Source organism: Rhopalosiphum padi, chromosome 2 (genome assembly GCF_020882245.1).
Source record: "Rhopalosiphum padi isolate XX-2018 chromosome 2, ASM2088224v1, whole genome shotgun sequence".
NCBI lineage: Eukaryota > Metazoa > Arthropoda > Insecta > Hemiptera > Aphididae > Rhopalosiphum > Rhopalosiphum padi.
Window position 1 is genome coordinate 66,402,425 of NC_083598.1, and position 15,751 is coordinate 66,418,175.

At 26.5% G+C, this 15,751-nt stretch overlaps 1 protein-coding gene across 9 annotated transcripts in view; it reads right to left on the minus strand.

Annotated features, from left to right (window-relative positions):
• LOC132921299 (potassium voltage-gated channel subfamily KQT member 1) overlaps nucleotides 1-15,751 on the minus strand; it is a 250,277-nt gene that overhangs the window by 15,589 nt on the left and 218,937 nt on the right. For all 9 annotated transcript variants that reach the window (XM_060984254.1, XM_060984249.1, XM_060984255.1 and 6 more), the window contains 4 exons: nucleotides 11,511-11,637; nucleotides 3,509-3,684; nucleotides 2,513-2,659; nucleotides 1,629-1,739 (listed from right to left, as the gene is read on the minus strand). In XM_060984254.1, the coding sequence (XP_060840237.1) occupies nucleotides 1,629-1,739; nucleotides 2,513-2,659; nucleotides 3,509-3,684; nucleotides 11,511-11,637 (561 nt within the window). The remainder of the gene's footprint in view (nucleotides 1-1,628; nucleotides 1,740-2,512; nucleotides 2,660-3,508; nucleotides 3,685-11,510; nucleotides 11,638-15,751) is intronic.

Sequence of the window (15,751 nt, forward strand, 5' to 3'; positions counted from 1 at the left end):
GGGGGGATAATCCATTTGAGCCAAATAACCTTGTTTGACAAATTTTCAAACATATTATTTAAAAGAGTTAAAATTAATGAAAGATAAGAAAAACTTGTTTAATAAATAAATTATTAATATCTGTTTAAAAATTTACACTGGCAAATGAAGTGTCTTTTCATAAGACACTGAGTTAATAAATCAACAATTTTTAACCAAACCTGTATTTAATGTCAGAATCCTTAAGTATCTATAAAATTGGAAAGTAAAATTGCTTAGTATTTTACTCTCCTATATGCAGACGTTATGTTAAGTCATTTATTTACACCATGATAATATATGTGTTTTTATATGTGTAAATTTTGAATGAAATTGTTCTATTTGCCCAAATGATATCCTGAAATTCATCCTAATGTTCAAGTTTATTTTTCAAATCCAACAAACAAAACTCCCTCCTTTTCTTTTTGAACTCCATTCGTACGATTTTTTTCTTGTAAAATAACATTAGACAATTTTAACTTCTCTATATTAACATTAAATACGTGTTACAGTTGAGTTCCGGGTACACAACTTAAATGGTCCTATAAATGACTTAACATACTTAGTCAAAATTACATCTCATTCTACAGACTTAGAGGTGTCATAAACTCATAACATAATATGTCAAACAATTATAGTTAAATTTAAGTTTCTAAAAAATTAGATTCAATTACAACTGAACGGTATAATTCCCGAATTTACATGTAAATATTTTATAAAGTCGAAAGCTACTATATTAATGATAGACTTGCAATTCAAACGATTTATCATAATACTATATCATTAAATTAAATTAAAGAATAGAACAAATAATCAGTGAAACACATACTCTTATTTGTTTTTAATTAAAACTCATTATTTTGGAAAAAGAAAATATTTTATTTTATCACAAGGCGAGATAACATTAAAACATTTTATATGTTATACATCTAGTATATTATGCATGGTATAATATATAGGTATCTACAACCTACTGTAAATTTAATCAATATTATTAATAGTGTAATTGACATTATGCGCGTGCCGTAAACATAAAATGTTAAGCAATTTCATTTCATTAAATACTCTCCTAGTTAAAATGCTTAAAGTTCACAAAAAAAAAAATGACGTTTCGCGTTTTTTCATGATATAAAGAGTTGAGATAGAAAATTCAGTTAGTTATTCTTTTATTTCCATCATAATATTTTAATTAAGCAAATTCCATTAGTTTCGTGGTACGGTCATTTCGGTCGAGCAAAGTACTTATATACACATAAGCCAAGTAGTTTTAATAATATTTCCTCCATTAACTATATGTTTTGTCAAACGCCATTAATTTAATTAGTATTTAATCTTAGACATTTCACTAAAGGCTATTCAGAAATGATTCAATTGTTTGCATTGACGAGGATAAAACCATAATGGACCTCTTTACTAACCCAGACAAATTGTATGGATAATAATTTCTTATTTATTCTAATTTAAAACATATATATTTTGATGAATTATAATAATAGGAATACAGGAATGTAATCCATCCAGCAGATTATTAAGATTGTTTGCGCGCAAATACACACACACACACAAATAATATAATATATAATATTATAAATACTAATTTATACACTTACAGCTGGTAAAGCGAAGAACGAAATCGCAAATACGCTGAAACACGAGGCTACGATCTTGCCAATCCACGTCTGAGGTACTGCGTCACCATAACCTATCGTCGTAACAGTGATCTAAAGGTGATGAAAACAAAAAGTTAACTTATTTTAAGTTCATCAAGTATTATTGATATTTATATAGATAATTTATTAATTATTTAATGAAGTTTAAAATCTTTTCGAAAAATGATTTAATTACTACATATACCTTAAAAATCATATAATTTTAAAAGTTACATATATTTTAGTTTAGCGACTTGATACTTAATATCAATTTATTTTTATTAGAAACAAGAATTGGTTTTAAATTTATTTAATTTCAAGATATTGAACAGTCAGAAAGTGATTATAATCACATACATTATGATTATTCTAACATATTATTATGAATACTAGAACAATTTATTTTTATTGTACAATAAATTTACTAAAAAATATAATTAATTATTTGGTGTCTTATAAAACTTAAATAATTTCATTAAAAACTCATACTTATATAAAAAAAAATATATTCTTAGATTGACAAAAACCTAATGAAACTTGAAAAATATGTGTATGTAGGTTAGGTAGATACTTATTAAAAAAAAAAAAAAATAATAATAATTAATCCATTATATTTTTCTCATTTATGGCATGGTACATACAGTGGTAAAAAGTTTTTTTTAATATTTAAACTTTATCCATATAGTAAAATATATAGTGGATACACTTTCAAATATATACGTTCTAAATACTAATAAAATTGAGATTATTACTTAGTTATTTTTTATGACTATTATTTTACACCAGAGAAAAATTCTAAAAACGTTAAATCGCCACTAAAAATGTGTGTATAAACAGAAACTTACCACTCCCCACCAGAGCGCGTCGGCGTAACTGGAAAAATCATTTCTTGATTTTCCATCTTTACTGACCGCATCTTTTTCAGCGAGGTAAACAAAGTAGCTGCTAAATATTAAACCTAAAAATCCTATGTACAATGTAGTGATGAGCTCCTAGAACAAAAATAATAATAATGATTTAAAAAAAAAAATCCTCGCAATCAAAATAAATAGCGATCGCACTAGTGCTCTCGTTTGTGTAATTGTTCAACTAGCAAACGTTTCGAAAGTCAAGAGGGTGGAAACTCTGTCACGGTAGCGATTGAAAGTCAAAAAACTCAAACAAAACATGTTTTAATCGAGTCAAACCGAAAATTTGTGTTTCGAGATAGTTTCTCTTTACATGTCATTTACTAGATGTATATATACGTATAAATGCATAATACAATAATAATACATAATAATTATCTTCTATCAAATCGACCATAAGAAGAAGAAGAACAACAACAACAACAACAATAGGCCGACCGAATCCCGCAACATCGTCAGTATATTATGATATAATATCATGTAGTTGTCAATTTTTCACACAGTTTTCCCTGTTCTCTCTGTCTATTATACACACAACAATATAATAAATATACCTATATACATGTACAGCCGCAACCGATTCGCATAATGCTGCAGCTCGCGTGGTTCACATCAGAAAACATTTCGCTTTTGTTTGCCTTTAATTAAAGTTTTTTAATTAAAAACTTTCGGTTCCTAGCTATAACATTATAATTTGCAATAGAATGCCGCAGTCTCGATCTGCTTAGAAATTCTTTACGGACCCAGAAAATACATTATTATTCGATTCTCCTGAATATTATTAATATTATTTTGTGAGTTTTACCGTGACTACAGACTATACTCTGACGTTTCCGCAAGTTACAACAACAACAATAATAACAATAATTAACAATACATTGATTTTCGATCGTTTTGCAAATATTGTTTAATTCAAATGTCTTCAAAACTCACTTGTCTATGAATAAATACAACTGAGCCGAGAAGCCGCCATGTACCACCTTGACGGTCCACATGGAGCATTCTCAATATTTGTAGAAACCGAATGCCTCTAATCGCTGATGTGGCAAACACCTGTCCATTGGAACCGATCGATAATACCACGATTGACGCCACGACAACGATTAAATCTGTGAAAAAAACGTAGTTTTTTAATAATTTACAAAAATTGCAGTAGGTATAATATACATAATATGCATTTTAATAAACATCAAACATGGCAAGTTTAGTTTTAGCTTTGCTCGTTGAAGTGCTTAAACTGTTTAAAGTTAATTTTCTAAAAAACTATTAAATATTTAATAAATTATTAAATTATTCTAGTAATTTATTTTAAAAACAAATACATATTATTCAATATTATTTTTTCTTTAACTCCTCGTACATGTAAGTAAATACTAAACAACAACAAACTTAATAATTGTTAATATCTGAATAATTCTTAGTGCATATGTATGTACATCAACTATATAATGAGATATATTATGTGTAAAGGTATTTGAAGCCTAGAATAATTATGTATGTTTTTTTTCGTCATAATAGTGCATATTATATCTATATTAAGTCGCAGTATATATACTGTGCACATAATGCAAATATGCTGCACTTGTATTAACCATTGGTTAAATAATTACCACCACATGTAACCTATATATGTTGTTTTAGGTTAAATTCTGTAAAACTCAATTAAAGGCAGACAGTGCATTATTTTTTTTTAACAATAAATTTCAAATTGTTTCATGTTTGAAATTATTACATAATAATACCATTAAAAGCTGCAGACTATACTGTAGCTGCAGTTATAATATATATGCGTTGACAGATATCGTTGATAACATTTAAATTAACGCTTGTTCGATGTACACAATAATGGACGACGGTCATACTATATTTTTATTATATGAGCATGACACGAACGTCACAAACTGATCGTATTATACACTTATATAGGCTATTACTATATGCATTTATTATTTAAAAACATTTAGACGATTGTGTGACATATCATAATAATATGAGTCTATGTAGAGATTTATAAAGGGATAATGACTTTATTATATTATTACTAGGTGTCTATAACTGTATAATATGTGCTAAGTTTATCGAATTCATACACGCCCGCATATAGGTAATATAATCGAACAATCAGTGCCGTAGCAAGGATTTTTTATCGGGGGGGGGGTTAATTATAATTTAAATGTTATTACTCTCACTCGTCCCTTGATATGTATATGTCTTATGGCTGGGGTTGTTCTATAAATGTGTACTATATGGAGATCCCGAGAGCGTTACCATGTCGTCATAAACCATCACCTGCAGGTTAGTTTTAGTTTAAGTTTTATTTACAATTTTTACAAGCCGTACATAAACCAATTTTTTACAATAAAATAATAATAATAAAAAAATATAAAATAATAAACGATTAAATAACTTAATAAAAAACTTTATTAAGTGTCAAATATAATTTTTAGTACACTCATTATAACATTATATGCTACGCCGTATATTTATCAAGCGCAGCAGCAAACCAAACGTCGGAAAAACTTTTTTGTCCGTTTCCAAAAAGATCTGCGTTTTTTTTTAACGATTATTGGTGCCGCGTTATACGAATCGTTAGCCAAAATTTGTATTATATAGGCGGCACGCTTATCGAAATATTCGGCAATGAAACATATCGCCTCACTGGCGGTCCAGTGACTTCAACGGGGCTCACCACATCCGACGGCCCTTCGTTATGCGTATCATCATCGGAATGCTGTCGTAATGACGACATGGAGGCCGACGATTTAGCTTCTACGGCTGGCGCCATCATAGCAGCGTTTACGATCGCGATCATTCATCGCATCTGCAGTCCTGCGTAATTGGCCAGCAGGATTGGCGATGGACGATATTCGAGTGGCGCGTCTGCAGGATTCTGTCGCGGTTTATCGGAATCGCATCGCAGCCAAACGTCATTATTTTTATGTTCGGCATCGATTTTTCGGCTAGGATTTTTTTCGGGGGGGGGGGGGGGGGGGCTTAATTTTTGATGGCCAATTATGACAAAAGATTAAGTTTGCACTGTATTTCTGACAATATAATTCATATAATTATACATATTATCAAATCAAAATCAAGTAAGTGTGATAAGAGCGGCGTTGCATTATCACCACAAACAGTAATTAAATTAATACAATTATTGTCGTCTGAAATTGCGTGGGGGGGGGGCTTGAGCCAGGAAGCTTCCCTCTTACCTACGATACTGCGAACAATATATGTTTTTAAACAAACATTTTTTTACTTAACAATTTTAAAATTGTTGGTACCGAATGATTTTGTAAAATCGATATTATCTGATGACTTTTACGTGTCATTATATTAAAATTAAACCACTATAGTATTATAATAACATAATGCAAAATGATAATTTTTATTTGTCAAGAGTATGAGGCAGTATTTGCAGTAATAATTTTTGAGGACCACACCATAGGCAATTTTCTAGAATCGTTTTGAGAAAACCATTATATTGAAAGGCGTTGGATATCGAATGAGTCGATTACAGGATACCTTCGAGTGTTAATGTGCATATTGCGTAAAAGTGTGTGTGTTAAATAGATAATTATTATTTATTAGTATGGATAACTCGACCGCATAACTGAACCGACACACAATAATGAACTTTGCACACAAACAGTTCTTATCTTTCGCTAAAAATGTAGACTTGTGTCAGTAAATCTAGAAAACAGTTGTATTCTGTGTTATAATGCGACGTATCAAAATGACATAGACTTTTCCATGTTTTATAATTGGTTTTTTGCATTTCACATTATATCATATCATTATATTTATAAAAACTTAAAATGTATGCAGATATTTAAAAAAAATTTAAAAACATTATTTTAGTAAGAAAAAACAAAAAAATGGTCGATACTTTTATCAAATTTCTCTCTCTCCAAAAAATTGTATTAATTGTATTAGAGAATTATGAGTTCACTGCAATAGTAAGTTTTAAGGTGTACGAACTTTACAATCAGTTTCGTTCGATTATTAATTTTGTTAAGTCGTATTTGTTATTTATTTGTCTAAGCATGACATCGTGTTCAAAATGCAAGGTGTCAATTCCGCGATATGAGACCAGTATTCAATGTGATACTTCTAAGCATATATTACATACGCTCATACGCAACGTCGCAACGTCCGAACATCATCTTTAAATTTTAATAAATCAAAAGAAGTGGTATTTTACTGTGAACATTTTACCAAAAAACTTAAGTAAGACAGAGAAAAAGTAAACCTATTAAAAATTCAAAACTATATATTATATAACAAATAAAAGATATAACAGTGACACAAATATTTACGTATATATGAACAGTGATTTAGATACTAGAGCTACCACTAGATTAGATGGACTAATTAAAAATCAGATAACTTCTAATGAAACCTTTTTAATTCTAGTAAACCGTATATAAGAATTTAAAAAAAAAGGTTTAAAACAAAATTATGGGATAATACCAAATCTAGAAAATATATATACTAATGAAAGTTCAATAGCTTACAACAAGGAGTTATTTTGGTAGACTTGATAAAAAGTAAAAGTACTTCGTTATCGATATACTTGAACAAGAAATGGCAGTATTTTCTAAAAAAAAGTAAAATGGCTAATAATAAGTACCGATGATCTAAATTTTTTTTTAAATCCATCTATAATGCTATATCACTATATATTAGCCAACTACTGTTTTAATTGTTTTAATCTTTAAGCTAGTGAAATCAATTTAATTGATTTTAGATTTAATTGTGTAATAAATTTAACAATTGTTATAGTTTATTTAAAAATTTTACAAATTTTATATTATAAAAAAATAATAATAAGTATAATGTATATACACATTTTTGTTTTTAAACAATCCAAAGTCTATAAATACAATGCATAATGTGTGTATATTTGATAATCAATAAATGATATATAATATAATAGAAATATATATGTATACATGAACATATTTGGAGTTATACCTCCATTAAGATAGCCCTTTTCCTTAGCCTAAGTCTCTTAAGCTAAGTCGTATGGCTTCAAGCGTTTTAGTCACCTAATATCTTACGAATTGTTGAGAAGTTGTTTAGCTGTTGCGTTTGTACGCAGCTCTAGTTTTTTTTTCATGTTATTGGTAATTTTTTGATTTCATCCATGGGTGACATCTTCAAATCTCGGTAGATGAATTTCTATACTTTATTTTTGTCAAATCGATATGTTGTGGTACGATTTTAACAACTTCGATTTTTATATTGGATTTGCTGGTATTACTCCAAAATAATTTTGGTTTAAGTCCAAATCGGCTTGATGATAGTTAAACAAAGAAAAAGTTTCTAGTAAGGAATTTCTTTCAATTAGACAGTATAACTTTTCTTTGATTTGTATTTTTTTTTCTGGCGAACATTGTGTTTCTAATTTATACGAGAATCATAGACATACTTAAATAATTAGTTCAATATTTTTGTTGGATTTTTTGTGGTCCAACAACACTTGCACATTTTTTGTTTTACGTGGGTATATTATAATTCACCTAACCGAGCTACTACTACGTGATTTTCCAACCACTTGTCCATTTAAAGATACGGTTGATTAAGGTTTGACACAAACATAAATATAAGCACCAGAATAGGTTTATTATAGGATTTTTTTAAATTATTTTCGCAATTTATATTTTTATAATATTCAATTATCATCAAATTTCCATGTTTACGAGAATATATACTATTCAACCTCGTATTTAACAAAAATTATCTATTTTTTGTCAATTATTATATTATTGTATTATAAATATAAAAATTATCTTGGAAAGAAAACTTAATTTAAGTAGAATAATTTTAATTTTTTGAATTGATATAAATAAGTATACTTAGTAATAATTTTTCCCACAACTAAATCAAACAATTACATACATAATGATTCATAGAAAGACGAGCGATTCAATAAAGATCAGTCATTAAATATTATAAATCTTAATAAAGTTAAAAAATTTTCATAGAAATGTTGACGAATTTTGCATAATGTTAATTATATAATTAATATTTGTTTTTGATTTAATTATTTAAACAGATGTCAAATAGATTCACCTTAACTTAAATAATAAATAATTTAAAATTTCAAACTATATTATTCAAGACTATAAAATTTATAAATTAATTTGATAAAATAATCACTCTTATTATTTAATAATTTAATCATAAATACAGTTAACTGACTTAAACACTTGTTTTATGTTTAGTTTATAAATTAATTGTAAAAAAAGAAATTTAAACTTCATAGTTTAACAACACCACTTAAAATTGATATTACATTGTTTAAAAAAACCATCTTACGCAGAGATAGAGTCAAAAAGGCAACCAAATAATAATACATTTATTATATAGGGTCACTTATATATAGATATAATCAATTAAGATTTATATTGTAATAAATATTTTAATTTAATAAGCGAATATGGCTTTATTAGTCTCATTAATTATTTAACTGGATCAAAAGAAACATAAGGATCTTGTTTAGAGCATGTACTTTTAAAATATATTACGTTAACAAAATATGTGAAAGAATTTGTTGCTTATACCTTTTTAAAAGTAATTTTTTTAATAGTCACAAATATATTAAATAATATAAACAATCTTATCTTCAATAGAAACATCTATTAAATTTAAAAATTATAAAACTAGATTATCGTGCAAAATTATGATTTTCATTAAAAAAACTACGGTTGATTATTAATAATAAGTGATTTTAATGTAAATATCCTGCAACAAAAAAATGTATAGACATTTTTTTTAAAAGGAGAAAATTGCTGATTTTCAGAAAAAAAAAAATCATCAAAAGCCCCAAAAACTAAGCCCTGAAAAAATATCTATAGTTTATCGTTTATTGAAACTAAGAATAACGCGATAAAATAAGCTGAAAATAAATATTACAAATTTGAATTTGAAAAAGCCGAAAATGGTTCTAAACAAAATGGTCAAGTTATTAAAAATAGAGACACACTATTTTACAACTAATTACTTTATTCATAATATTAATGTGCAACTGTTATTATTTGGATCTAGCAAAAGCATTTGATACCATAGATTATAAAATATTACCATACATAGAATTTCAACAAACTCGATGTTAAAAGATTCGTTTATAATTTATCAAGTTCATGTTTAACATATTAAAAACAATAAACGTTCTAATTAACAATAAATGAAGTGAAGAATCTTCAATAATAGGTATGCGGTGTTCCTCAAATCTCTTGTGACTACTCCATCACCCATATACTCTTTAATATACATACAAACCAAAAAAACGATTTAAATACAAACGGTAAACTCGTTTGTTATACATTATACGATACAGTACTTTTTGCTGAAGGTCAGTTTTAGGATAAGCTACTTGCTAGTGTATAGACCGACTTAGGAAAAATCCAATAACGGCTATGTGAAATAATTTGTTCCTTTACTTAGAATACTTAAATTGTATCACATTATGTAATTAATTTCAAACAATTAAATATGACAGTGTTATGTATACGGGGATGTGTGTTTTAATCAAAAAATATGTACATACAGTGGCAATACCAGGATTTATTTTTTTGGTGGAAGGGGATATGAATTTGAAAAAAATGTATTTTCGTCAAGAGTTTGGTGATAGGTTGAAGTAAAAATTAAGTTAGGTTTATGAGTGAAACTGGGAGCATACTACTTGTGTTTCAGATATAATTTAATAGGTAAATTGCGTCCAGATTAGAAAATGTTAGAAACAGGTCATAGCCTATTTGCATCTTAGTATACATTTTTTTTTTATAGTTTAGTCGCTTTTAATATACTTTTTGGGGGATGCAGGTAACATACATCCTTAAATTGTTTACATTAAAAATTAAACTGTGTAACTTTCATATATAGATAATATATATTGGAAAATAATTTAGGCTCACTTTAAATATTTAAATGTACTTTACTCGTAACTCACAAGTCATAGTCAAATAATCATTAGACTATTCACTACTCTAATAATAGCCTAAACCACAACGTAGCTGTTATTTGTATAAACAGTTGAGCAAAACGTACATCATGTTACAAGAGTAAAATATAGGTATATGCATAACAAATGTATAAGATTGTTGTGTTACTAATTGTTACATTAATTCGATTTTAGAGTTTTAATAATTGTTGTTTTGTATAGATTTTTATTGTATTATTATTATTATATTAATTGTTAAGACGATTTTCTATAAAATATTAATATTGTATTATATCATGTATAAATATAGAAAAAAATATTTATTTATTTGTATTGATATTTTAGTTACGTATATGAAATAAAAATATTACATTGTAATTATTTATAATAATTATTGTATTAACTTTTTATTGAATTTGTACTCGTATTTAAAATCATGAACCCTCACACGAACATGTTCAGCGGAGTCCATTATCCTATTGAAGAATAAATAAGCGTTTAAATGGCTATGCGTTCACATTATATTTTTAAAATCATATAATTAAATATAAATATTATTACGATTTGAGAAATACAATAGGTAATTGGAATGCAAGCGCTTGCGGTTATTAAAGCGATAATCATTTAACGAATTCCCGATGATACAATAATATTCACTATAGATACTTCGTGTAATTTTATGCAAACGTATGTGTTCAGAGTTATGTAAGTAGTAAGTACTCATAGTTTGATTTATGTCTGTAAATAACATAATTTACGAAAATAGTGTATTTTAAGTGAAAATAACTAACATCCATATCATAATAATAATACGATACGGTATGCGAAGACCCTGCAATTTTGTTTTTACCTGGAAAAATAATATTGGTCTAACTAAACGTTCAACAACATGTCAAGGTATTTCGAGTGTTACGTGATAAATCTTTCTAACCATAAATATATAATTAATTATACATTGCGTATGTAGTACGCCATAGAATGTTTTCTTACCGATGATGCATATGGGTTTCCGGACGAAACGGAACCTGCCGAAAGTGCCCATGTACTTGGACCTGCAGCCGGCCGACCATAATCGTATCATATACTCGACGCCGAAGAACACGACCAGGCAAATTTCCTGTGTAACACAACGTAAATTGACAATTATTATTTATTTATTTACATAGGTGAAAATGGTGATAATGCAACCATTGTATATTGTATATTTGCATAGTATATCTTGTAATAGTTGTACAATTAATATAATATTTATGTATTTATTTATGTAATTGTAATAAAGGTAATTCAGGTACACAATAAATAGTATCTTGAAAATTGAAATGTACGAGTATTGCCCTAATGCATGAAAGATAATTTGATAGTTATTATTCCCAACCATAATGTACAATAATTAGATAGTTCAATATTAATATAGAATGTTAAGTGTGGTTCTTGTCTTTTGAATGTACCGCAGGATAGCATAATTTTTAATTCGTGCTATTCAGTGCTGTTAATGTTGAATGTATCGAAAAAGTTAAAACTGTTACATTATATATAAGTTTTACTACAATAAGGTATACAAAAAACTTAAGTATACAATAATTAAAAAAAAGTCATACATTTTTCTATATCATAGGTTGGTTTTAATTTTTGTAAATTTTCATGTAAAGTAAAACAGTGTAGTGAAAATAATTTGACTGGATTTTGCGTTGTTGGAATTATCGATTGCATCATGGTAATACCGTTCTAATTATAATTGTATGCTGTTTTTTAATTTTACTTTTATACTATAAATATATATGATGTTTATACATAAAAACAAAAACACATTTTCCGATTAATTATCACTGTCGTTTAATATATTTATTTTGAATTCTAAAACCGTGAAAACTATTTCTTAAACCATAACATTAGGTGTCCATATTAAAATTAGAACAGTATAATAATTATTATTTATTATAGTTGTAACCTAAAATTATTGAGCTCGGTAAACTACCACGAATGCTTGAACGGTTAAAATTAACGATAACAATGCGTGTTTTTTATGACGAATTCAGACAATTGTCTATGTTACTACAACTCATTCGAGACCTATCTTATATCACCAAAGTTTACGATATAGCTGTTGGTATCGCTACAGTGATAATATGATATGTGAACTTTAAAACATGTGGTTGTCCTACTCGACTGTATAAATGTAGTAAGTACACAAATAAATTACCTTGGCACTCATTATTGTAAAATATCCTAAATATAATTTTGTCGTAAGAGCCATACATTTTTAATAAAAGGTTATTTTCGAAAATTATTTTAATACGAATACGTATGATGACCAAACAATATTTTTCTCGTGGATATAGGTTCGCCGTTATGAATTCCGCACATAATTATAAAACACAACACAATAATATACGTCAATCAAGATATTGAATGTCTAATGGCATGCAGCAACACAAGTTGAGAATAATATATTATTTTTTTTACATTTCAATAATATTAAAAATACATATTTTAACTCATCAATCGATTATGTCGTGTGTGCTGTAAAATATTAATTATCGTCCGGCTACCATTGTAAAATATTTTCGTATTACAGTTTTTTAGATAATTGAGTTTTGAAAAAACATAATATTATTTTATATATAAGTATTTGTTTGATATATTTTATATGTAATTCTGTCATACACTGGCTATTTCAACTGCAGTACTTTAATATAATAATGGACTTACGTACGTTGACATTAAACTTATATATTATACTAAGCACAAACTGAATATAATTTAATGTACTTTCTTCTCAAAGTTTAAAAAAGAAAATTGTTATCGTATTTTTTGTGTTGATATCTAAACTCTGACTTATACATAAGTGTATACTTGATATAAACTTGAATACATTTAAAACAAATATGTTTAAAAACATATTTAATAAATAATAAAAAAAAATTTAAAATACCAACAAAAATCTCCTAGTACATTTTTATGTTGTATTTGTGTGTAGCTTTTTTCCATTACAAAACTATTTATGCATTGTTTAAAAATATGTATTTACCCACAAAAAAACTTTTCTAAAGAAATCTGGTCCAAAAGATTTCTCATTTGATAAGTATTTAAAATGTATTTTAATACTTATTGGAGACTATTTTTAAATAATTTTTAATTCAAGTGTTTTATTTCAAATATACAAGTGCGATGACATGCGTATAATATGACATATGTGTGTGTGTATACAATATTGTAAGAATTGTGTGTCGTTGATCGTTACTAAATAATTTGCGAGCTGTTTGTATATTATATTATTGTGCTATTATCGTCAGCATATGATCATCAAAATATGCAAGTACCTACACGAAAGGCTTCTTTCAAACGCCAGTGAACCGTAAACCAATTTCTAGGCCATATGAATAACATTAAAGGCCACATAGCATCATATATATTTACAACCAACGACACATATAATATTTTCACGTGTTAGGTATATTTTTATTGTATTGAATTATTAATATTATATAAAGTATTTGAACTATTTGCTGAATATCTAACATCGAAGGTTGAACGTTATGTTATGTATATTACTTTTTTTTCAAAATGTCAACTTGGTAGGTACATACAACTAACTATAAAATTATTATACGCCGACGGCGGATTATATTTTTTTCTATTACCAAACTATTGTTATTGGTAACCTACTATAGATTTGATTTATCCATAATATGGTTAGTTTTTGTAATAATTTCCTTTTACTCAGATATTGCATTATTTAATTTAATGATAAATTATAGGTCGTAATACTGCAGTATTATAATATTATTTACGAACAAGAGACCTTATACCTATATTTATACCTAAATGGCTTAAAAATTCATTCTTAAAAAAATTATAATTTCTCAATTAGGTAAAATGTATCATAATAATTACCATATATAAATAAATAATTTAAAAATACATAATATACCTATCATCAATACTAGTCTAACTAACATTTAATTGTGAAATTAAATAATTTTTATTTTATACACTAAAGGAAATGTTTTTTCAGTGATTTTATTTATAAAAGTATATAGGTATTCTTAATGTTCTATACGAACTACTACAGGTGAAAAAATATATACTATAAAAGTATAAAATTCAAATTGAGGTGTAAAAAAAATGTAATAATATAAACGATAGTACGATATAAACAAGTATGTTTACATAAAAAATGTAAGTAGTAAGTACCTATATTTCATATGCTTAATTAAATATTTAATATAAATATAAGTATACTTCTAAGTAAAATACAATTTATTTTGAGGTTAACCATTTCTAATGGTATTATCTATGTGAATCATATATTCATATGTTTATTGTTTATGTGTTATACATTTATTATAACGTACATGAATATCTTATAACGATATTATTATGGTATCTACTAATAATCGAGTATCACGTGGTCGTGTGGCTTTTCCATTTATCGTTATTTTTGTATAAACTATAGAGTATAGATACTACTATTAATAATAATCTACCACGGGAAAAATATTTTAATTGTATAGGTATTATATCGATTCCATAAGTTTGAATATCATATTGAATAAAAGTTATCATGATTTATTAATTAATAGCAATTTATAGTTCAATTACAAATTATTTACAGTTTAATTCAGTTTAAACATTATATACTTATGTGTTATGTCTTATATTATGCTATCGGATATGTTGACAATTCTTTATAAAGAAAGGAAATGATGTCATTTAATAGTACAGTAACTACATGTTATCATTTCCTAATGAAATCAAGCAACGATACATATAACACAGTAATATTAAATATTTAGAAAAATGAGGTAAATTATTAAAATATAATATAAAAAACATTGTTCAATACTTTAAAATATTTTAATTTAATTTTTGTATTTTAAGTATTATTTTCCTTTTACATAATTTATCCTTATAAATAATTAATCACAAACTATTTTTTTATATTTTTTTTTTCATCAATTTTAATAATGAAATAATTATTCATTTTTAATTTTGCGTGATAAGATCCCGTGATATTTACTATTACAAATTCTAGCTCGTGCGTAACTGCAGTTCCCACTCCAAGTCGTATCATATTATTTTCTATTAGATGTTTTAATAATTTGTTGAGCTTATTTTTCAAGATTTTGTGCTGATGATTGACATGTATTAAGTATATTTTATTTTCGTCGATTGACTAAGCAAAAATGTTAATTATAGTTATTATGAAATTTTAAATAATTTAATTTTTT